Raw genomic sequence first — 25,497 nt, forward strand, 5'->3', positions numbered from 1 at the left:
GAGAAAAGAGGAACAAAGCAAAAATCAAATTCATGTTGATCATGTTCTTTGGCCGCCATGGAATTGTGCACCAGGAATTTGTATACGAAGGCTAAACTGTCAATGAAGCTTTCTACGTGCAGGTCCTGAAACATCTGAGAGATCGTGTGCGCAACGTGCGACTAAATTTGTAGAGAGGCGCCCGATCCTGTACCACAATAATGCTCCCGCGCATTTCGCATCGACAGTTCGTGAGTGCTTAGCACACAATTTCATCACTGTACTGGAACAGCCTCTCGCGTAATTTGGACGCTTGTCACTTTTTCCGCTCCGGGGCCGGTATTTCGGGGATCTGATGACAATTCAGAAGAGGATGACATCGCTTCTGAAATGCTTAACAGCAGAGAACTCCCAAGGGTGCTTCCAGTAATGGAAGAAGAGGTGGAAAAAGTGTGTTGTATAAACGTACTGCACGAACTTTTGAGACAGACGTCGATATGACACGCAAGAAATCTGTCTGGCCCCCGATCAAACAATTTGACGGGTGCGTGTGACCCCTATTGAATTAATGAACTCGGCGCTATCATCGAGCCCATGCACTTTAGAAGTAGAATTATCTCCTCCCGCCCCCCCCCCCCCCCCCCCTACACTACGTGCTCTATGTCCACAGGATAGACAGTGACTATTTACACGGCATCCTCTCGATACAGTTTGCAGCATAGGGTTTACACCAAAAAAACCAAAGCTATCTGCTGGTCTCATGCCGGAAGTTTGCCAACAGATGGGTGTCCTTCCCAAGCTTTGAGGTCTCCATGAAGTAGCGAAACATCAGGCCAGGGAGCGCGCTTATACCTATTTTGCTGGTAGGTATCCGGTATCTTACAGAACGCCGGCCACCCCCGCAGCGTATGCTCGACCCATCGCTGGGCATGGTTGGACAATGGGAACTCAGGATCTGTACTCTGAGGGTTGGGTTCACCCAGAGACAGAGTCAGTATTGACCTCTATTCCAGATGCAACCTCCATTTTTGATAGCCGAACACCAGACGGGAGGACACCTGTATACCCATTAGTGGTTGGTGACCGCTCAGCCGTAGCTGATCACAAGTCACGGCAAGTGCTCAATCCAAGGTTGGGTTGCGCATACAGGTGAGTGGGGCTCCCAGGAGAGGTTGCCCCCGAGCGTTGAAGTCCGTGAAGGCTGGGCACTGACCTGTAGCGAGTTCGTACCTTTACCCGTAATGTACCCAGCGGACACGGTTCTCACGTTACAACGCCTCCCACGCCATGTCGGATACCCTGCAGTAAAGCCACCCGTGGTTTGAAAGTAATGAGAGCCCAGGGACCTGAAAGGAGACGTGTGGAGTGTCCGCCAGGGCCACTATAGGCCCCATTCGAGATGAGAACCCTCTTCACACAGCCGAACACCAGGTAGGAGGACGCCTCTACCCATTAGAAAAACTGGCCAGTTTCCGGCAGCACCATTAATATAGCTTGTATATAGGCACGTATAAAGAAAAAGTAATGGGCAGCTATTGATTGATGGAACTATGCAGACAAAGGAAAATCAACTGAAAATACCCTCAATGTGCAACAACCTAGGCGGTGCAGTAGTGCCACAAGGTTCACGCACTTACTAAAGTTATTCAGAACTCTCCTCGTATTAGTTTTAGGATCAATATCGCGGTCACGTTAATTTTGTTAATAATCTCTTATTAGTTTTTGGAACAACTTCGTGCTGCTTGGCTACGTACAATTGTTACCAATAAAAACGTCGACCTCGTCAGTTCCGCCGATTCTTAACGCTCATTACTTCATGTATGAAAAGCATAACATCGATTGTTTTGCGTTGTGAAACAAAGTAAAATATTTTGGCATCGATAAGTAAACTCTTTGTCTTAAACTTATAAACATTTAAATAATATTTCGGACATACTACTTCCAAAGTTTTCCGAAGCAGAAACAATTTTCGTATCTTCGGCCTCTGAGGGAAGTTGAACTCGTAGCATAACGTTGGGGCAAACATGAAGTACCATATGTCTGAAAAGAAAATTAGAATGGAGGGGGAGGGGGTAGAAAGGGGAGGCGAATACATAAGAGTTAGTTGTGTGTCCCTGTTTTGTCTTCTGTAATTAATCAGTTTATTAGTTTTCACGTAAAGCACAGCAACGACACACTATGTGCCGGAAAAGGCGCGACAGGTAGCACAGGATCGTAGTCGTCGTATGTAATTGCTTTGTACTGACGCTAGGCATGCCCTACGTGGCGCATGTGCGATCTGTTGCACGTTTTAATCAAGCCACTGCAATCAGAAATGACACCGGTTATTACTCTCAAAGCCCAACATGTATATATATTGACACGTGAACCCGTTTATCTTTTACGGGTGAGCGCTTTTACCGTCTAAGAAATGTTATCGCTAACCGCAGGTAGCGCCTACATGTATCGGAAGTTTCTAGAATGTTATCGATGCTTCTATCTGCTGTCTGGTGTCGCCGAACCTTGTGTAATCTGATTGAATGTATGCGCGACGTGAATGGTGTAGAACTTTGTGGAAGGCACGCGGGTCCCAGCGATTACACTGGAACGTTCGACGACTGATTCATAAAAGCCGACGCGCTTGACCCCCTGATCATATTTCGACTATCGACGACTGTGTTCGCCACTGTCGCCGTTCTTTGAGCGTAGCCTGTTTTTGTGGGCACAGGTCCGTCCAATAAAAGTTAGTTTCCTCTTTCAGAGTATTGCTACTGTGTTCTTTACGGTCACTAACACGTGACACACATGCACATGCACAAGCCTAAGGGGCCTGGCGTAGCCAGGCGCCTTAAGGCCAGAATACATGGAGCGAACTTTCACGACGAAGTTCGGGCGGCAGAAAATCTGCCGCGGCGCGAAGCCGTATGTTCGTCGGGCTGCGCTACATAGAGCGAAGACACAGCGGCCGCCGCCGGCGAGTCGCTGCGTTGTTATAAGTGTGGCTAGACGAGGCAAATGCGCTGTAGTGAAACACATGACACAAAAAAAAACTTTAACGACAACTATTATCGCTTTTGAATTGCGGAACACTCTAAGAACGCGTAAAATTTTGTTTAGAAATGATTTCTAGTGTTTTTTATGTGTTTGAGACATTCATGTGCCGATGTAGTTTAAAGAAAGCGGCGATGCTATGCGTTGTGGCAACACTGGGCGGGTAAACAACTTTCGGCTCCTCCCGTGGGCTCCTCCAACTCCGCGGCTCTGTTCTGTGGCTCAACGCGCGCGCGGCACGCGTCTGAACAGCCGAAATTAACTTGTCGTTAAATTCCAGCCGTGCCGCTTTGGATGCCATGAATACGAAAAGCGGGAGACCGGCGTGAACGATAGAGTGGGATCGGGATACACGGACAAGCGGGGAAATCTAGTCGGAAGTCGGGGCTTCGTCATCATCATCAGCCTGGCATAGCCAGGCTGATGATGATGATGAAAGGGCCGGAATCAAATTTCATCATGGCAAAATATACTATACTGACGGGGCGGATGGGCTGAGGGGGCCCGTGGCATCTCATATCAGCTAAAGCAAGGGAATCCGACAACATGGAGGAATTAAATGACATAAAGAACAGCATGCACCCCAGGCGAAAAAGGGGTTGCAGTAGTTACAAAGTTGGTGTCACATATGTTACTAACCTGTTAGTAATTACATTTAGTAATCCTATCGTAAATAACAGTTACTAACTACGAAAAGTAGTAGCCATTACTAATGATGGTCATTACTGGTTCCAAGACCTAGTAACTGTTATGAACGCATCTGAATTTTCATTGATATAAGTTCACTCCTCTGTGTCTTGTGTAGAAGTGGAATTTATGGGCCATAATTAGGTGACTTCTATCTAAAAGCTTATCCAGGTAAACCGAAAAATAGTGCCGCCTTCCTGTTTTTTAAACCGTACATACCGTCACGAGGAGCATTTAAGCTACGAGTAACTATACACCTACACAAGGACATAGACGCACGGAGAACAACGCAACGTGCAACACAACGAGCAGCTTGCTACGCTGATGTATCTGAAGTTGCCGCAAACGCTTATATAGCCACAATTTTGGGGACCGCACAGTCTGCCTGCGAGCACCTAAAAAAAGGATAGATAACTATAATTGGAGTCATAAATTAGTGTCAAGTAATGCCTGGACATATGTGCCCAACCAGACAGCACATAACTGCTAATCAAAACTAATGAAACATACCACAGTTCATTTAAATGATTCTTCCAAACTACCATCATGCAGCACAATACATCACAGGCAAGATGACGTAGTAGCCATTACTTACTTCGACTGCTGCAGAAAGACTCTAGCGTTAGTAAATAGCTAGTAAGTAGTTAGTAACTGTCTTTGAGAAGTAGGAACTGCTGTTATTACTAACTTTTTGCTTGCACTACAAACTTTTTTTTACAAACGTTTGATTTTTGTTTTTTCAAAAGTGTAGGGCAGCAACATTTGTAACCACTTGGTGGAGCGCCATGTGCATACCAAGTGTGGAGGTCACGTGTATTATACTCACCTGTGACCTGTGCTTTCTTCTTCAATTAAGCATCGTCGTATCGCGCATTATATTATTGCATTCCATCTAGTTTGCAGTCTTCAGTCCACTAAACTTGCCTGACGTTTGACTCCACCTTTGCTTTATAAAGTCATGAGATTGGCATGGCTTCAACGTACTTCAAACAGAGTACTAGTTGTTCTCTGTTTGAAGGCACAGGGAGAGAAAAAGGACAAGGGAAACACACACGCAGCGCTACTAGCAACAACAATGTCCATTTCGATCACAGGCTTAACTATACATCCCCTACGCAATGGCACACACTGATCATGTGAGGAAGCTCAGCACATGCGCACAAAAATACCACGAGAAAGATTACTAGCTAAAATTGCCAGCTAGGCACACATACACCGCTTCCGCAAGAATTCTAACTCCTTTTAATATAGCGCTATAGACGGTTTGCTTATGCATACACTGCCCAACGCATTGATGAAGTTTAGCAGAATGCGTTGTTGGGCAAGTTGGTTCATTGTAATTGGAAACGTTGGTTGCGCTTTTTAGACAATCACAAGGAAGGAAGACAGGACAGGCGCAAACCAGTCTTGAGGACTGGTTTGCGCCTGTCCTGTCTTCCTTCCTTGTGATTGTCTAAAAAGCGCAACCATCGTTTCCAATTACAACGCATTGATGCTTTCCGCTTCGACGATAAAACGACTCATTTCATCCCTATGTCGTTCTGGGATGGCGGTTCTATCAAAATAAGGACGACAGCCACACACCTGAGTATGAAGGGCGAGAAATCCATCAGGTGGTAACTTATTAACCTTATTGGTATGTTGTCTTAACCTTTCATTTAGATTCTGCCGGGCTGCCCGATATAGCATTTACCGCAGGAGATATATATACGGTAAACAACAGACGTTATGCACTGTACGAACTTATTCTTGCAATTTTTAGCACATTCTACTTTGACGTAATAGATCTACGGAAACCTGCAAGGTGGAGGGAAGTAATTAACAGAGGGGAAATAATACATCCACCTAATCGTAGCAATTGCTACAAAGGAACCCTTTGCGGGTTCCTTATACTTCGCCCTACCATCTGCTAGCCGCCTGATTAGCTCAGATGGTAGAGCGGCTGCCCTGGAAAAGCGGTGGTCCCGAGTTCGAGTCCCGGACCAAGAGGAATTTCCCTTCAATTGTGAAGCTTTTTTTTTCGAGGAACCCGTATGGGTTCCTTTGTAGCAATTGCTACGATTAGGTGGATGTCTCTTTTTCTCTTTGTTAACATTCTACTTTATCTGTCCTAGATGGATTAATTTTCAAACACACTCTTTAAATTGTCCGGGAACAAAAAAAAAAATCAGCGCTATGTTATCGCTAAGAGCGGCTTTCTTGAATGGGCGTGGCAGCTGATGGATATTTGGATTACAGCCATGCATTTCTTATAAGACACAGCTCAATTTAAAGAGCCAGATTGCATCAAACGTAAGTCAATTTTTCTGAGCTGCTTTTCAGCAACTGACACCAAATTGTAGATAGGGTAACCAGCTTCCATTAAGCGGGTCGACTGCTGCTGGAAACTACTGTTCAAGAAGTGCTGGCATGACTTCTTTACAGCATTGTTAAAAGACATGTTCGCTATGCACCTCTTAACCAGTATAAAATGATTCGAATGGAAAGGAAAAAGTGCTTTTTTCCCCGGAGTCGTACCCCCAGCACCACCGGGGGTCAGAGCAAAGGACCTTCAAATCGAGGAATCTAATGGCCCCATCAACCGGCCATTTAACGGTGACATCAAGGGAATGAAGATGCTCGCAAAAAAAAAGTACGAAACTTAAGTACGGTAGCTAGCTGGGCGAGCCAGTGCATCTGCGTTATTACTTACAGCGCGAATGAATCAAGAGGGACAAACAAGAAAGACGTAACACGAACGCTCGTGTTATATGTTTCTTTTTTGTCCCTGTTGATTCGTTCACCCTATAAGCAATAAAACAAACCTTTAGCACTCTCATTTTGAAAATGATCAGAAGTGCAGTCAACGAAAGTAATAAATTCAGTGCAAGACATTTGTTGTTTACAGTATTCCTCTCTCCTGCGGTAAAGGCTGTATCTGGTAGTCCGGCAGATGTCTAAACGAAAGGTTAGGAGAACGCAGGTATAAGGATAATAAGTTACCGCCTGATGACTTTCTCGCCTTCCATACTGAGGTGTTTAGTTGCCGTCCCTATTTTGATAGGACCGCCATCCTAGGACAACATAGGGATGAAATGGCTCGTTTTATCGTTGAGGCAAAAAGAATCAATGCGTTGAGCAATGCTTGCATAAACAAACCGTTCATAGAGCTATCATCAAACTAATTATAATTCTTACGGAAGTGGTGAATGTGTTCTATAGCTGGCAATTTTAGCTAGTGATGTGTCTCGTAGTGCTTTCTTGCGCATGGGCTGAGCTTCCTCAGGTGATCAGTGTGTGCAACTGCGTAGGGGGTATACAGTCCAGCCTGGGGATTGAAATAAACATTGTTGCAAGTAACGCTGCGTCTCCCTTATTCTTCTTCTGTCCCTGTGCCTTTTAGCGCTACAACTAGTTCTCCGCCGTGCAATACCAACAAGCTCACATTGCTGCTCTAGTACTTAAAACGTCGTTGAACAAGATCTGGGGACCATGGCCTCGCATATCGCAGCTGCAAAAGGCCACAAAAGCGCTGCTGCGATATTTGAAAGCTAACGGATTGAGTCAGCGTCTGTGATCCGGACTGAGTGACCGAACGATATGCCCACTGGACTTTCTCTTCTTCTTTTAATCTTTCCGTCCCCTTCTTCCTTTCCCCCGTGTAGGGTAGCCAAGCGGGCTCAGTCCTGGTTAACCTCCCTACCTTTCATTTATCATATTCTCTCTCTCAAACGTCGTTTTTGTCTAGGTTGATTAAGCTATGCTTAATAACTCGTGCATTTCTTTTCGTGCATTATTCTTTTTTTTCGGCAACGATAAAGCGTCTACATCTGTAACTCCTAACTTCATAAGGCCATGAAAATATTGTGGCGTACTTTAGGCACTGTGGGGCATTTACAGGCTCCTTGACGAATCGTTGTGTAGATCAATTGTATAGTTAATAGTTGCAGTATTAGTTTCTCACGTTGCATAAATCGACGTTAGATGTTTTCACCCAACTTGACGTTTTAGTTTCTTTTCAGAGGAGGGGGCATAGTGGAAAAGCTTGTGCGTGTAGTAGATACGAACAACAAGGACTTAGCATGCTGACACGTACCAACAGGGCATTAACTCAGCATTCATCACTTTGGGCGCTGGTTAAACTATTAAATCGGGTTCGAGTTTCTGTTTTTTTCTTTCTTTTTTTTGTCTGGGGTCTGTTAGTTCATTCGTTCATCACATTTTGTTATTGTTAGGGAGTATATTACATTATACAGCCGTTAAACATTAAATTTATTTTAGGCATACGCTGATCAAAAACGTATGGTGCGTTACGTGCCAAGCCCACGATATGAGTATGAGGCACGCCGTAGTGGCGCACTACGGATCAATTTTTACCGCCTAGGGTTCTTTAGCGTGCCCCCAATGCATCGTACAGAGGATTTGCATTTCACCCCCATAAAAATGCGGCCGCCGCGGCCGGGATTCTATCCCGCGATCTCGTGCTTAGCAGCGCAACACCATAGCCGCTAAGCCACCACGGCGGGTCACACGATGATACGCTGTAGATGCGTACTGTTCATAAACCTGAGACACGTAATACATGCCCACATCAAAGCGAATACTGCTCCTGCTGTATATGGTAATAGTGAAGGGGAGTACAAGTCCCAAGATGTCCTTCCCTAATGTTCACATTATGGCCAATTCAAACAGTGTGCGTATTCATCTGCACCTGTTCTTTTAAAATGAGGCGAAGACCCAGCCTCGGCGAACACCCAGCCCCGGTGAAGAACGAGCCCCGGTGAAGACCCAGGCCCGGTGAGGACCCAGCCCTGGTGAAGTCTTAACACCAGAGTCTTACCTGCAGCATTGAGGTTGTCGGGATAGACGACGAGCTTGGCAATATGGCCGTTGACCGCTGCACCATTGGCGTGCTGGCACACTGCACCTGCTGGACGATTAATTTCTGAATTAGCTGAACACACTTACATATAGCATCCTGATCTCAAGCATGCTACCGTTAACAATACTCAGGTTTAGAGCAACCCTTGTGGGAAAGGATAAAGGAAATACATATAATTACGTAATATGTCTTCTGAAACTTATATGCAAAACACGGCTAGTCACACTGCCTATATGGTTATATATTAATGAAATTAACTAAAACCTGCAGTTCCTCTCTAGCGACCTTGCAAACAGATTGCAAATGAGGAAAGTGCAAGTGACAAGATAAATACGGCTCACCATCTTTTTCCACCAAGGAGACGTTGCCGTTTCCGGTTTTGTGCTCGGACGGGTCTTCCCACCGAAAAGAACAGTTCACCATGTGGTAAGACACCAGTTTCAGCCAGACGATTACCGTCAGCCAAATGCAGGCAATGGATGCCACTGAAAAAGATATGAAAATAAAGAATCTGGATCAGCGCATTCAGTATTTCGGTTATTTAAATGTCAGCAATGCTCTCTAATGTACTCTACAGCACTGATTAATGCTGCACAAGTTTTAACACAACCGTAAGCATGCTATATCGTGTGGAAACCTTTTCCAGAAAGATATGTATACTTGCGCTCCAGAGGAGCAGTTAGTCCTAAATCAAAGTACTCTCGAGCGCACGTGTAAACACGATGCGTACTTGGCCGATATAATACCGGATATTTCACCGAACACGTTCAAAAGGCTTTACAAGTTGCCTGTGGCAATTTCAGTCCATGAGCTAGTCTGCTCGAATAGGCGGGCATCACTTGACCAAAACAACTGAAATGCGTAATCGACTAACTAACAAAAAGTTAATAATTATGTTTTTTACTAATTACCTTATGACACATATCGCAACTTACAAATTCTAGCCAGGGAGTTCGCAAAGCGGTTCACTTGGAAAGAATTTTCAAGATGACACCAGTTTTGAGGCATTAATTGCCGAACTTTGAGGACAATTGCCTGGCGTTCCAGTTGCTTTTGTGCTTCAATATATAAAACAGATGTTTTGTCAAGAAAGTAAGTGGAACGACAGTGCATTCTTTATCGCAAGTTTGACGGCGCACATCTCGTAAATGGCGCCATCTACACAATTATATTCAAGTGGATATGTCTTGTAGACTCAACCGCTAGAATTTGTAAATTGCAATATGTACCAAAAACCTATTAATGATTTTTTCGTTAAATCGATTATACATTTATATTTTTTGTGCAACTAATGTCCGCCTCTTCGAGTAGACCAGCTCATGGATTATAATTGTGCTATCTTCCACAGACAATCTTTTTTTCTTAGTTTTGAAAGTGTTCGCTAAAATACCTTGTATATAACGATTATATTGTGATACTTTCAGTGATCCAGAACGGCTTTCCGGCACTGTTATCAGCGGTATCGGCCGGCCAATAAAAGGTGGATGATAAGAAAGCAAGAGAATCGGGCAAAATAAATCCTTGCATTAGATCGGCCATTACTTCGCCCTGCCGACCAGCCATGATATCGAACGATCAGGAAGCTTCCTCATTCGCTGGCGAAATGCCCTACGCTATCACGTCTCCCAGTAGCAGTTTTACGTATGCAGACAGAAGTGCCCGTTCTCGCACACGTTGGCAAAATATTGTTCTTGGTTTGGCAAGGTTTGTGGCGCAAAATAAAGTAGAAGAAAGAACAGATAGACAGAAAGCGGCATTTTGTTTGTTTGTTTGTTTTACTTTGGTGGTTGTGTACTACCGCTACGATGTGTATGCGCACCTTCATTTCAAGCCTCTCAAGCGTATCTGAATTAAAGGCGGAGTTTGTGAATTCGGGCAGGTAGCCGATACTACCCCTATAGCTTCCGTGGTTACCACATAGTAATAATAATAATAATAATAATAATAATAATAATAATAATAATAATAATAATAATATACTTTATTACATCCAATTATGTCGCAGTTACAAATACAGCCCGCATAAGCAACATTGCTTGTCTGCGAGGTTGGCCACTCAACGGGTAGTACTGATATGTGTACACAACGGAAATAATGTATGTAATGTAAATAACATGTGGGCCATCATGCGGCCAAGCCCGTACTTCGTAACGTTACATTTATTTCTACATTCTCGTTTTCTTATCATGCGTCGCACTGATAGTCGCTCACAGTGAGAACGGTGGCGTCCCAGTAAACGACTAATGACGAAAATAATGTAAAATGAAAACAAAAATTAATGAAGCCTCCATTTGGTGACGGGATGTTTCTATGGCCCAGATAACGCATATAAGTTGCTGGGCGAGGTTATGGAGGTAGTTGTACTAAAGATGCCGAGGTACAATCAGGCCAGTTCGATGAAGTTCCCATACTGATAGCAGACGTCGTTTCTGCGTTTCCAGAGAGATATTAGGCAGTGAGGAGATCCACTCCCCATAGCTGGTGGCCACACATGCTCCGGTAAGTTTATCTCTAGGATCTTTGTGCACAGATAGTTCCAAAGCAGCTATCTGACATCTGGTTTCATTTCTTTCATGCGTAATAGTGAGCAAGATTTGCTACGCTTCTTAGGTGTGCCGGTGTCCTCTTCGGCGTTTACAGATGTATTTCTTCTAATGCAAGCCCTCTATCACTCCGTGATGTTGCGGGTCAGTACGAAGCCAGACTTGGCTCTGTGTATTAGAACCTGGCAGGCTCTGGGCGGTTTTCTGGCAGGGGACGTCCGGGAGCTAGGATGGTCTTCTTGTGCCACTTCTTGTTCTGTATTTGTTTTCTTTCCTAAAGTGCTCTTAAGGTTCAGGGATGCAGAGGGGTTGAGAAGGGAAGCCAAGCTGGGGAAGAGAGATTATTGTTCTCCTATCGCTGGCGGTCGGAATGCGTCAGCTTGCAAGTGGCCCGATGCGCCTCTGTTGCTCAAGTTGCCCCTTGCGTGACCTGGGATCTACTGAATGTGTACGTGGATGCCTTTGGGAGCCTTCAGTTCTTTGCATTTTTTTTTAAATCCTAGTGATTCGAAATGTTGTGGATCTGGCTCTTAGCGTCATCACTGCTTCCTGGCTGTCCATGTAGGCGGTGAGCTTGGAGCCGTGGTGGTGCGGGCTGTCAATTGCTTCGAAACGCTTCACGTATTATTTCAAGCTGCAGCTGGCAGATGCTTGTATCTGGGTTGCAAGTATGGCTTTTGGTGACTGTTTCTCTAGTGGTGGCATTGTTGTAGGTTGTTGCTGTAAAATGTCTTCACTGCTAGTGGCACAGCTGCGCTGAATTTGTATAGATGACGTGCCCAGACTATTGTCTTTGTATATTCTGGGTGTCCGCAACCTTTTTTCTCCTGTGTTCTTTGCGTCGGCTGCCTAAAGAGGAGTGGCAACCGGAGATATCCTCTGGTTAACCTTCTGTCTTTCGTTTCGCCTTATCTCTCTGTGTGTGCTCGTTCTTCTAGCCACTTGTTCTTCTAGATAATGGCTTCAACTCTGTGGCCTGGAACTCTTCCCATGATGGGATATGCCTGGCAAGGGGAGTGAGGTCACTCGTATCTGTTCTAAACATCTCCATGATGAGTCAGTCACTCTGGGAGTGTTCAGGTGCGCTTGATGGGGCGTTCGCTGCGTGTGAGTGTATGATGTTCCTGATGTTAGACATTTTTGTGCACTGCAGTAGTTCGCTTGTACGGGTGTGTTTAGGAAGTCCAGGGATGGTCCTCAAAGCTTGATTGTGTAAGATTTCTAAAAAGTTATAGAATTTCACGTGCCAAAACCACTTCCCGGTTATGAGCCACGCCGTAGCGGGGGACTCCGGAATTTTGGACCACCTGGGGTCCTCTAACGTGCACCTAAATCTAAGCACACGGGTGTTTTCGCCCCCATCGAAATGCGGCCGCCGTGGCCGGGATTCGATCCCGTAACCTCGTGCTTAGCAGCCCAATACCATAGCCACTAAGCAACCACGGCGGGTAGTGTAAGATTTCTAGTGCTTCACATTTTGCTCAGTGAACTTGTAGCTATTTGTTCCGTATGTGATCTTGGAGAGCAGGGTTGCTTATACGAGGCGCCTTGAAATATCGGTTTCAGCTGCCCCCAATTCGTGGAACATGCGCTTTATTAAGCGGGTAATTTTCTCTCAGCTCGACTAAAAAGCCCTTTATCCACGTATGCCCGTTCCCTTTCTCATTGACGGGAACATCCAGAATCCTGATGTAGCGTGCTGACTTCCCATATCGGTTCCCCTCCGAACTGAATAATGATGGACGTCTTATGTTCTGGTTAGTATAATGCCAAATATTTGTCTTCTCTGAAGATTAAGTCATTCTCGTAAGCGAAAGAAAAGCTTCAGGGGTGTTCAGCGTGTGTTGCATGATTTTATATTGCCAACTTATTATGAGATCATGCGTGGTTCATATTGTTACGTGAAGCTGAAGCCGAATACTATTTACAATTTATTTACAGGGAAGCTCACGGAGGCCAAAATGGCGACGCTACATCAAACGGGCACACACGTCGTCTTCGTCCTCCTCAGTGCAGCCACACTGCGGCGGCTGTCCCGTAGCATCACCCCCGGCTGTAGAAGCACCGTCCCGGTGCTTAATCTACACATCCGCGGTGAAAGGTGTGTGGTATGGTTTTAGTCTGGCCACGTGAACGATGTCGCTTGCAGCTGATGATGACGCTGAGAGATCGGCGGGGATGATTTCATACGTGACATCGGTCACTTGTCGTACCACACAGTAAGGGCCAGTGTAGCGCGACAGCAACTTTTCGGAAAGGCCCACACGTCGAACGGGTGACCAGTGAAGCACCAGAGAACCCGGAGAAAAGTGCACGTCACGATGGTGGCAATCATAGAGGCATCTCTGATGCTCCTGTGAGGCCTCGAGACTGGTGCGGGCGAGCTGGCGCGCGTGGTGGGCGCGTGCGATCGCGTCGCGGGCGTATTCAGTGGCGGAACGTGTGGCCGAGGGCAGCAAAGCGTCCAAGGGCAGCACGGGTTCTCGGCCATATAGGAGATAGAATGGGGAATAGCCGGCGGTGTCGTGACGCGATGAATTATACGCGAACGTCACATATGGTAAGGGAAGATCCCAGTCGTGGTGGTCGGTCGCGACGTACTTCGAAAGCATGTCGGTGATGGTCCGGTTGAGGCGCTCCGTGAGGCCGTTGGTCTGTGGGTGGTAGGACGTGCTGAACTTGTGCTTTGTCGAGCAGGAGCGGAGGATGTCCTCGACGACTGCCGACAGAAAGCTGCGGCCACGGTCAGTGAGTAATTGGCGCGGAGCACCATGCACAAGTCAGCAAAGTCAGTAGCGCAACTTGTCGGGAGGGCTCTGGTGATTGCGTACCGCGTAGCATAATCGGTAGCGACAGCGACCAATTTATTTCCGGAGCCCGAGAGAGGAAATGGTCCAAGAAGGTCTAGACCAACACGGAAAAAGGGTTCGGGTGGGATGTCGATCGGCTGGAGACATCCAGCTGGAGGTGTGGAGGGCTTCTTCCGGCGCTGACAGGGCTCACAAGCGGCAACGTAGCGCCGCACGGAGCGGGCGAGACCCGGCCAAAAGAATCGACGGCGTACACGGTCGTATGTGCGCGAGACGCCCAAGTGTCTAGCCAAGGGAGCATCGTGAAGTTGCTGGAGGACAGTCGAACGCAGGTGCGATGGAATGAGGAGCAGAAGGTCAAGGCCGTGTGGATCAAAATTGCGGCGGTATAGTGTCCCCTCCTTAAGGAGAAACATCCGGAGAGAGGCGTCGCCAGGAGTTGACTCCAGACGGTCGATGAGGGCTCGTAATGAAGGATCGCGCCGTTGCTCGTTGCCGATTTGAAGCAACTGGGACACAGAGAAAACGCAAGCGATGGCGTCCGCATCAGCCGGTTCGTCGACGGTTTAGCGGGACAAACAATCGGCATCCTGCTGCAAGCGTCCCGTCTAATATACCACGGAGAAGGTATATTCTTGCAGGCGTAACGCCCAGCGAGCGAGTCGTCCCGTGGGGTCCTTGAGCGAGGATAGCCAAGTAGAGAGCGTGGTGATCAGTGATGATACAGAAGGGGCGTCCGTACAAGTATGGACGAAATTTCGCAACAGCCCACACAAGAGCGAGGCACTCGCGCTCTGCGATTGAATAATTGCGCTCGGCGGGTGATAGAAGTCGGCTGGCATAGGCTATAACGCGATCATGGCCACGCTGGCGCTGTGCTAACACTGCTCCTATGCCGTGACCACTGACATCAGTTCGAACTTCCGTTGAGGCAGACGGGTCAAAGTCGGCCAAAATTGGAGGCGTGGTAAGGAGAGTAGTCAGCTGCGAAAAAGATGCTGCATGGTCAGGACCCCAAGAAAAAGGGGCGTCTTTCTTCAAGAGGTCGGTAAGGGGACGTGCGATAGTCGCAAAATCTTTCACAAAGCGTCGGAAATAAGAGCACCGCCCTACGAAACTACGAACGTCCTTGGTAGACTTCGGAATAGGAAAATTCGTAACGGCGCGAATTTTGTCCAGATCGGGTCGCACGCCTGTGGCGTCTACGAGGTGTCCAAGGACGGCGATTTGGCGGCGAGAGAAATGACATTTTGACGAGTCAACTGGAGACCGGCGCGGCGGAACACGTCAAGAATCGCTGAAAGACGGTCTAGATGCGTGTCGAATGTGGGCGAATAAACGATGACGTCGTCCAGATAGCACAAACAGGTGGACCACTTGAACCCCTGAAGCAGAGTCCATCATTCGTTCGAAGGTGGCGGGCGCGTTACAGAGACCGAAAGGCATCACCTTGAACTGATAAAGGCCGTCAGGGGTAACAAATGCAGCCTTCTCTCGGTTCATGTCATCGACGGATATCTGCCAGTAGCCGGACCGTAAGTCGATTGAAGAAAAATAGGTGGCACCGTACAGGCAGTCTAGAGCGTCATCAATACGTGGCAAAGGGTACACGTCCTTTTTTGTGATTTTGTTCAGGTGGTGATTAATTAATATAAATTATGGGGTTTAACGTGCCAAAACCACTTTCTGATTATGAGGCACGCCGCAGTGGAGGACTCCGGAAATTTCGACAACCTGGGGATCTTTAACCTGCACCTAAATCTAAGTACACGGGTGTTTTCGCATTTCGCCCCCATCGAAATGCGGCCGCCATGGCCGGGATTCGATCCCGCGACCTCGTGCTCAGCAGCCCAACACCATAGCCACTGAGCAACCACGGCGGGTGACAGGTGGTGATAATCTACACAAAAGCGCAACGTTCCATCCTTCTTTTTGACAAGTACGACGGGAGATGCCCAGGGACTACAGGAAGTCTCGATAATGTCCTTTGCAAGCATCTTTTTGACTTCCTGTTGGATAAGAGCTCGTTTCGACGCAGAAACACGATATGGACGTCGGTGAATAGGGTTCGCATCGCCAGTATTTATGCGATGGGTCACGACGGACGTTTGCCCTAAGGGTCTATTGTCAAAGTCAAAAATGTCGCGATAGCCTTCAAGAACGCGGCAAAGAGCTTCAGCTTGAGCAGGTGTAAGGTCAGAGAAAACCATCTTCCTAATGTCGACGTCAGTACCATGCGATGACGTCACGGTATGGGCTGAGCTGTAACGATCTTCCACTGTGAATGGCTCGACCTCATCATACTGCAAAGCGCTAATTATAGCCAAGGAGATCCCTTGAGGCAGAACTTGCGCGGTTAGCGCGAAATTGACAAGTGGAAGGCAGGTGCGGTTGCCAGTAATTTTCAGCACAGTGTGCGGCACGGTAACACCATGTGTAAGCATAACGGCCGGAATTGGTGCGGCCACGTAATTGCCGTCAGGTACAGCTGGTGAGGACACAAGTCGACGTGTGTCGCAGAGTGAGGCGGTAGGCGAATAAAATCCATGCAGCTCAGATGGCTTGGAGACGGGTCCACAGGGTCGGCAAGAAGAGGCAAGTCAAGGCGAAGTGAGCCGGCCGAACAGTCAATGAGGGCAGAATGATTGGCAAGAAAATTCAGACCGAGAATGAGTTCGTGAGGGCAATGCTCGATGACGGTTAAGAGAACGACGGTGTGTCTCTCAGCAATGGTGAGTCGGGCAGAACACATGCCAACAATAGCGACAGTCCCTCCGTCGGCGACTTGTACAACTCGGTTCGGGGCAGGCGTCAGAACTTTCTTGAGCCGACGGCGAAGGGCAGCACTCATAATGGACACATGCGCCCCGGTGTCAATCAACGCGCACACAGGAACATTGTCGACGAGAACGTCCAAAAGATTCTTGTTCGTGGGTAAGGTGAAGCGAGGATTTCGTGCCGTGGATGTCGTCAATGCAGCTTCACCTCCAGAAGCTGCACTGTCTAGTTTTCCGGTCGGGGGTGCGGCGAGTAGGTCGGAGAAGGAGCGCGGCGTGACGGGGGCGAGCGAGATTGGCGGCGGGAGGGAGAAGGCGAGCGGGAGTAGCGGGGTCGTGTCAAAGGTGTCGCAGGGTCAGATGATGGAGCGGGCATAGAAGGGGCGAAGGAAAAGGATGTGCTAGAGGGGCGAGGGGGGTAATCAGGATAATAGCAGTCGGAGAAGTCCAGCGGCTGCGGCAGTGGCGAGCGACATGTCCAATGCGTCGGCAGTTAAAACAGATCGGCTTGTCGTCCACGGTTCGCCATTCGGAGAGGTTGCGCTGTCCATAAGAGGAGTAAGAAGAGCGCGATGGGGACGTGAGTGGAGACAAAGGTTCCGAGCGTGCGGAACGAATGGATTCCAGGCCGACGTTGGACAACTCTTGACGGACGACGGCCTGGATCAAGGAGATTGTCACCGGAGAATGATCAGGTAACGGGAATGAAGGGGCCGCCGGCTGTGCCGCTTCGACCTCACGACAAATGATGCGGGTCAAGTTGTTACATCGCGACGGCTGGTGGAAGAGGTCGTCACAGGATGACGTAGCAGCTGTGTTGGGAAGTCGCGTAATGTGCTGGGATACGCGGCGGCTTTTAGCATGCTCGAGACGGCGGCACTCCTTGAGGATGGTATCGATGCTGGTGACGTTCGTAAACACCAGTAGATTGAAGGCGTCGTCAGCAATGCCTTTGAGGACGTGATTAACCTTATCGTCCTCAGTCATGTTCGGGTCAGCCTTGGCACAAAGGGCCAAGACGTCTAGAATGTACGACACGTAAGACTCGGCCGACGTCTGTACACGTGTGGCAAGGGCTTTCTTGGCATTGACTTGTCGACCAAACGGATTGCCAAAAAGGTCGCGTAGCTTGTCTTTGAAGAGATCCCAGCTCGAGATCTCCTCTTCGTGAGTCTGGAACCACGCCAATGGAGCTCCGTCGAAGTAGAAAAGTACGTTGGCAAGCATAATAGTCGGATCCCACCTGTGACTGGTGCTGACACGTTCGTATAAGCGGAGCCAGTCGTCAACGTCAGGACTACCGACTCCATTGAAAACACCAGGATCCCGAGGTGGGGAAAAGGCGACGTAGGTCGGGGCTGCAGGCGGAGACGCTTGCGTAGATGAAGTGCCGCCAGCAGAAGCCGAAGTTGCATTGTCCCCGTTGCGACCGCTGCGAAGCTCCATGACGGGTACGGGGAACGTCCACCTCCACCAAATTAATGTTACGTGAAGCTGAAGCCGAATGCTATTTACAATTTATTTACAGGGAAGCTCACGGAGGCCAAAATGGCGACGCTATATCAAACGGGCACACATGTCGTCTTCGTCCTCCTCAGTGCAGCCACACTGTGGCGGCTGTTCCGTAGCAATATTGTTGGCGTAGGTTGTGACCACGGGCTTTCGATCTGTTCTAGTTGCCAGGCGAGGTTGGCTAGCACCATGTTAAGTAAGGAGGCGATACCACTGCTCCCTGTGGAATTCCTGCCTGGTTCTTAAATACTTTTCACTCAGTGTATTCATCACGGTTGGGACGAAAGTTTATCTTAAGTTTACGGTTGTACAGGAAGTCCTTGATCACAGCAACTGCTTTGGCATCAATCCAGCAACTCTCCGCTGCTAGTATGGTGATTTAATGCTTGGCCGAATCAAAGGCCTTGCAAAGATTTACCGCGACGAGTATGTCGGTGTTATGCCGGCGTCGTTTTCTAGTTGTGTTGACTGCCTGCCGAAGTATATAGAGACTGTACTTCATGCCAAGGCCACGTCGGAAGCCGATTTGGAGCAAATGGAAGAAAGCTGTACTATCGAGGTGGTGATATTCGTGTCGGCTCCATCATTTCCATAAGTTTACAGAGGGTGTAAATTCACGTTGGTAAATTATGTCGCCTTTTTGCCTGGCTGAGATAGGTAGGATTCTTGAGTGATTTCACTGGGGTACTATCGTTCGTCTTTCCCACTACGCGTTCATGTCGTTGAGCTTTTCCTTGGCCTTTGTGTTAAGGTTCTCAATGATTGTCCAAGTCATGCCATCTGGCCCAGGTGCGCTTCTTGTACGAGCGCTGCTCAGTGCCAATTCGAATTTAATCATTCAGAAGAGATTGTGATTGTTTGTCATGTGTTTTATTAGGGTCTGGAGTTGACTCGGTTGTAGCAACAAAATATTAGCTGCTCCAGTTTCAAAGTTCTCGATGGGTTGGTCATTGGCAAGGAGATGGTGTGGAAAAGCGTCAAAATTCTTAATTTTTCCAGACGTATTTTTGAATGTGCGTCAAAGCCTACTATAGCCATTTTCTTTCGTTCAGCGAGTTGCAATGGTCGAAAAAATGCCCGTGATAGGGATCCCTTGCGTACTTCCTAGCGGCAGTGGTACGGGGCCTGACTTTGATAAGGTCTGGGTGTTGTCCAACACCGTGTAGGTATTTCAGATGAGCTTCTTCTCTGGCGTCCCATAGGTTAAGCTGGTGTTGATCTTGTGTTTGGATGTCTTCATTAACTTTCACTTGACTGGTGGCCATCGCTAAGGCCCTCTCGAGCTTTTCGCCGAGGGTAAGCTGTGTGAGATGGTCTTGTACGAATTCGCTGTATTTGTTCCAGTCAATTACTCTTACCATATTTTTTTCTCGCTTCCATGTCTCACTTGAAGCCTTATCCAGGTGTGAAAGTGAGCCAGTGTTATAACGCCATTGCGCTACTAGGTTGTGCTGCACCATGTGAGGTCAGGAATCGAGTCACTCCGATTGATGAGAAGCGCATGCTTTATTGTTGTGTAATCCAGATGATTTAATGAGCTTGCCATGCTCTTTTGCGACTTCCGTAAGGGCTGTCCCTCTAGGAGTTCGAGTTTTGTTGCCCAAATGCCTGTGATCTGCATCAAAATTTTCGCATATGATGATGCCGCGTTAAGGGTAAGCTTTCTGTATGTTTTAATCCACTCAAAATGTCCCCTATTGTGAATGCCTGTTTTAGGGCGAAGGTACGCTGTCACTGCAATGAAGTTCTGCTCTCCGATTTGGCATATGGCTGCGATGATTTCCTGGTTTGAGTTCCAGAAATATTTGGTTCTGCCTGCACATAAGGGATAACCGAAACGGACAAAGATTACAGCTTGAACTTGAACTTCTTGCGCTAACGATGACGCTTGGCGGTACCAAGGGGCTTGTTGTACACTTGGGAAAAAGTGTTTTGTAATGCCTGATACCCAGTGTGATGCTTCCCGTCCATTGTAATAGGAGGTCTAGTAGACCATTGCGCTCAAGAAGAAAAGTCAGGTCAAGCGCACTGGCCTTTAGTCTCCTGCAGTTCTACTGTAGAATGTGCGGGGTGTCTTGATGAGGTGGATTTCAGCTAGCCATGGTGTCGGTAATGTTAACACAGAGCATCTATTTCTGCTTTATCACTTAAAGTGGGTGGAGTGTTCCGAGTAAAGTTGTAGGGCGACTGCCGTAGGCATCTCGAACAGAAGAAAATCTTGTCCACACCCTCTAACCTGCCCCGCATGTCCTCCAGCCCGCCTGTAACGGAAGTAAGACCCACTTGGAGGCGAGCGACCTGTGTCGTAATTCTTCTTTCAAAGCTTCTCAGTCGCTCCATCAACATCTGTTGCAATGTATTCTGGGGACTTTCCAGTGTGATATTATTGCTTGAGCTCACCATAAAGTTATAGGCTGGCAGTGTCGGTAGATTGCCTTGGTCCTATAAATGGGTTAAATTGCAATTGTGTTCTGTTTCTGACTGCCTGTGCTTTTCGTTCGCGGCATTTTGCTGTTCTGTGCGTCTGCAATAATCTTTCTATTTTCCTCTTCTATTGGTATGAGTTTTCTTTCTGCCTCCTCAAGTTGCGGGCACACAGGCTCCATAAGTTTTTTGTAGCTCCTTTGATGAAGTTTCAATATCTTTCAACGTTTGACTATGTTCCTCTAGCATTCATTCTTTAAGCGCCGTGGCATATAACTGTTCTTGTCGAAAACCACCGGCTCACTCGTTGAAAAGGTGGTCGTTTAAGTATGGAAATCGATCCTCGAGTAAGGACAATTCTCGTTGCGTTCACGGGTTTTTGAAGGGGACCACGACATGGCGCGTGAGCTACTATTGCGTCTTCGTTGTTATTGTTCTCTCGAGTTCGCGCCTCTGCGCCTTATGCTGCAGCGAGCGTCGGATTGTTGTGATGTGGCGTTGCGTTGGCGCGCTCTTAGCAATGCGCTTTTTTTTCTACGGTGGGACACTTTGTATCGGGCACTATATGCTCGTCTTCGTTACATAACACGCAATGCTTTATATGTTCCAGGCTATATTGCCGGCGGGTTGAATGGTGATCATATGGTAGGGGTGCTGCTTGAGCATCCTGAAGTTTTCATATTTTCTTTGTAGTATATATGTTCGCTTGCCTGGAACTGCTTGCCATTGTGGTGTCCTGTACGGCTTGTTCGTAATCTTGTTCATGGTCCCTGTTCGACCAGGACGCTTGCCAAACGTGTTTTCTTCGTATTTAGGAGAAAGCGTCTTTCTTTAGCGAAATAGACGGAACGAGCCCACTATTGTGTTTATTACTTTGTGTGCGTATCTCCGAGGTTGCACTGCAAATATGAATGCAAGCTCTAGCAGCCAACTAGTCCTTTTTACCGCCTTGAGAGCTATGTTGGAAAAACAACCTTGAAGTTTAAGCATGGCAGAATTTCGTAACAAAGAAGCAGCAGTCAAAGCTCCATATAAACTTCATGTGCATCTTCCAGGAAGTTGCTAAACTGCGCTGTCACTGTTTCTTTATTCCACTGCTTCAGACATTTATAGTCTAAAACATTCGCTGAAATTTGTTCTTTCAGATATACCACTTATAATGCAGCAATAACTTGTTTATTTCCATTACTCGTTTATGCATTACTAATATTAGCTTTATATTCTTTGAAATAGCCGATATATCTTAGTGTAGAGAAAACTTATTGAGAAGTCGGTACAATAGGTCAAGCTTTTGCCTACTACTGAGCCTTCTACGTGAAGATACAATATAGTTCCAAGAACCACAAATCTTGCCAAAGAAGTTTCAGTGAGATAGGCTCCCAATCCATAATTCTTAGCTATTAAGCATACTAAGAATTCCTTCGTGATTTGTTTCCAAAACTGAACTCCCTCATCGCGGTTTCTTTGTGTGGGACAATATGTGACTTTGTCTTGGAGTTTCTCGCCCTTGCTAAGCGATATAATAACAGAAGCAGCCAAGAGAATCTCGAGCGTCAGGAGCCGTTATCTCGAAACGTTATCTAGCCTGTCTTATTAGGCACCAAAGTCACACATCACACATAGTAACAAAGAAGCGTTAAAAATTATCCTCGCGACTTAGTGTATGCAGGCTTTCATTAATAATCTCGGTGCACTGCTAAGTGTTATAAGTCATTTCTAAGTCATTGAAAACTTTGATTAGCTTAAAAAGAAACCAGAGTACTCTTGCGTATCGGACTTCTGGGGACAATGAAAAAAAAGGAAAAGGATGGGGGGGGGGGGGGGGGTTCTAGTTAGAATAATAACTTAACGCGATGAAAAGCTCGGGTTAATTGAATGGGATCTAGTGCGCGTTCAATTTCTAGCTCAGACATGAATGCGACAATCGCTTCTGTTGAGGGACAAGCGAGATTGAGAGCTTTCTCCACCCGAAGGAAACCGTTTGAATCGCAGGTCATTCTCGGGGATAAACAAATGCCGAAGCTTAAAACGAACAAAGACTCGTGGTTGATTGCAAATCTCCTCGTATACAACTAGCCTTAGCAACAGCTCGTCACGGCAGGTGAAATGCACTTACCCAGGTTGGTTGGCACATGAAACAAGAACAGCGGAGGCACGACGAGCAGCACCGCCAGGTTCGCCGCTACCACGGCTGCAAACGTCTTTTTCCCAACTTTTTTCTGAACAGTTCAAGGGAAAAGGTGAGCGCCATATCGGCGTCAGTACAACGTACATGTACACCAAACGAACACACACCATATTGTCCCCTTTCCAGACAGTCGAGCATGACTTTTACAGTTTTTTTCACATAAATACTGAAATGGCTTTGCCTGTTCAAGTCCTGAGTCATATGCTGCCAGCAATATTAATGAAATTAGCACTTAGACTACTTCAGCAACGTCGTATCTATATATATATATATATATATATATATATATATATATATATATATATATATATATATATATATATATATATATATATATATATTCGTTCATCTATCTATCTATCTATCTATCTATTCGTTCACCCGTCCATCTATCCATCCATCCTCTTTATGCCACTCTTCTCAGTGACCTAAGTTGTCTACGTATAGCTAGCTTGGGTCATTATATTTATGCTGGCTGTTGTCTTGCCGAACCGACAACATGGCCCACTGGGTATGTGCCCAAACAGACAACTTATATTCCACAATTACCTAACACAAAACTAATCATTTAAATTTCCCTTAGTAATGAATTTCACATAACCAAATTACATATAAACTACCACTTAAATGCTTACTAATGATCCCCAAAGGCTCCGTTCTGTCTGTTTTTCTAGTCAACAGGAAAATGTAACCTGCAAATTGCAGATTACAGTGATATCACACTTTCTTTCTTATACGTAGACCTCGGCGCTGTTGTCGGTGTTTATTGAGGAAAACTTAGGAAAAGTACACATTTAAAAATGCCCATAGAAACGGCCGCCTCCATCATGTCTGTCTCACGTTACGGTGGATACCTAAACTGTCTCGCAGCCAAAGTAAAAGACGAAAAGAAAATAACTAATCGAGAGATATTAAGAATAAAGTGTAATAAACTAAGTACATAATCGTACAATATTACAAAAGAATAACAAATATGAATAAGTTCATTACGAAAACGTGGTCAAGAGACGCGCATGTGATAAATAGCAAGTGAAGCGGCAGACGAAATTCACGAGAGGTAAAAAAAATAACACTAATTAACTTCACACGCACCATGCACAACACTGACTAATTCGCCGCTGAGTTCTTTGTAACACTCAGTAATTCATCGTCAGTTCAGCGTCTCCGGAAGGGGATGCGGCGATGAGCCGCGCACGAAGGTGAGAAGCATCGCCAGTTCTGTCTCCTCTACAAAGGTCGCTCGCGTGAGCCTATATTCACGAGTTCACGTGGTGCCCGAACGGAAGGGCGTGATCTCGGATCGGCAGCGAGCCTCTGTCTAAAGGCACTTTAGCTGACGGCGTGGTGCTGCATGTAGCGCAGCAGCACATGTTCTCGTTACCACGTCCGGCGCAGTCGGGACAGGCAGTGGGAGCCACCAAGTCCGTGCCTCGGCCTTGTCAATCTGGCGTTCTGAACGCTGTAGTGTTCACATGCAGGGCCATTAAAACGGAGAGACGGCGCGTCACTGGCTGACAGGCACCGTGATTGCTTTGAGAATATGCCGAAGTTAAAGAAGTACTGACATATATTTTCTAAGTTACAGAAACTCTACCACTGGCTTTTCTTTTGTTTATTTATTTATTTTTTTCACGCGTAAGAAGGATGACACTTGGCAAGTACGAAGGTTGGGGAACGCTTGTAATTTGATACTAAAGTTGGTCTCGAAATGCTGTGCTGGTGTCATCGACTTTATTGCGACATCATGACAGAGCGAAATTTGCTGACGTCATGCAAAACTAAGGCGCATAAAAGAAAGAAATTAGAAGAATGTTGTCTGACTGCAGTGACGAGTGGCCGCCGCAGCGATCGCGGGAGCGGAGCGAGCATGATGACGTCATGACGCATCCACCTCATGTGTACCGTATATAAACAAGTAAGATGGTAAACTATTTAGCCGACGCTTTCCAGTATTATTTACTGGGATTTAAAGGGTTTGCGCCTTAAGTTAAGAAAAATAAATGAAACGTTGAAACTGTGACGGGAGTATGTATACTCTAATCAACAGCCGTGATGAGTGTGTGTTACTCGGAGATTAAACAAGTTACTTATTCGACGTTGTCACGTAGAGTGCCGCGGTGGTTTCAAACTCCAGGCCTTCACAATGATCGGGGCGCAGTAAATTGACATCGTAAGGCGCTCTGCCGGAAAGCACGAGTTTCTTCAAACTGGAAATCTGCCTCGCTCTCATCACGTCAACAAAGAAGCTACTATACATCTAAGTAAAACCAGACTGTGTATTTTAATGATTCTCCGGCACACGCTACGCGTTGCCGGGTGGAGGTGCGCGCCAGCGCTAGGCGCTTCCATTTCTATGTATTCTTTAGTTCCATGGCGAACGGAACACAATGCAGGCGTATAAAGAGAGTGTAGTCAGCTTCCAGAATAGCTTTAGTTTGACATTTGCTTGCACAGCTCGACTTGCATATGCAGAAATTTACAATAGCAGTCCTGCTATTGCCAGAAAAATTACATTACTTTCTGTGTATAGCGACCCTAAGTATTTGGTTGAACTATACAATTGATATAGCTGGAGATAGAGGAACTTTAATGGAAGGAAGGTGGAGAGTTATTTAGGTCTAGGTCTAAGTAAGGTGATTCCAGGCTGCTACTCCACGCTGTGGAAAGGGGCTGGGACAAAGATAGC

General features: G+C 46.7%; 1 protein-coding gene across 2 annotated transcripts in view; it reads right to left on the minus strand.

The window, feature by feature from the left end:
- Positions 1-25,497, minus strand: part of LOC126543887 (diacylglycerol O-acyltransferase 1-like) — a 103,890-nt gene that overhangs the window by 33,672 nt on the left and 44,721 nt on the right. Inside the window, exons 5-8 of one of the 2 annotated variants that reach the window (XM_050191024.3) lie at positions 22,740-22,842; positions 8,899-9,042; positions 8,516-8,602; positions 1,916-2,019 (exon numbers count right to left, since the gene is read on the minus strand). In XM_050191024.3, coding sequence (XP_050046981.1) covers positions 1,916-2,019; positions 8,516-8,602; positions 8,899-9,042; positions 22,740-22,842 — 438 coding nt within the window. Of the gene's footprint in view, positions 1-1,915; positions 2,020-8,515; positions 8,606-8,898; positions 9,043-22,739; positions 22,843-25,497 lie in introns of both variants that reach the window. The other variant, XM_055061930.2, reaches the window with a different exon arrangement.

This window comes from Dermacentor andersoni, chromosome 1, assembly GCF_023375885.2.
Source record: "Dermacentor andersoni chromosome 1, qqDerAnde1_hic_scaffold, whole genome shotgun sequence".
NCBI lineage: Eukaryota > Metazoa > Arthropoda > Arachnida > Ixodida > Ixodidae > Dermacentor > Dermacentor andersoni.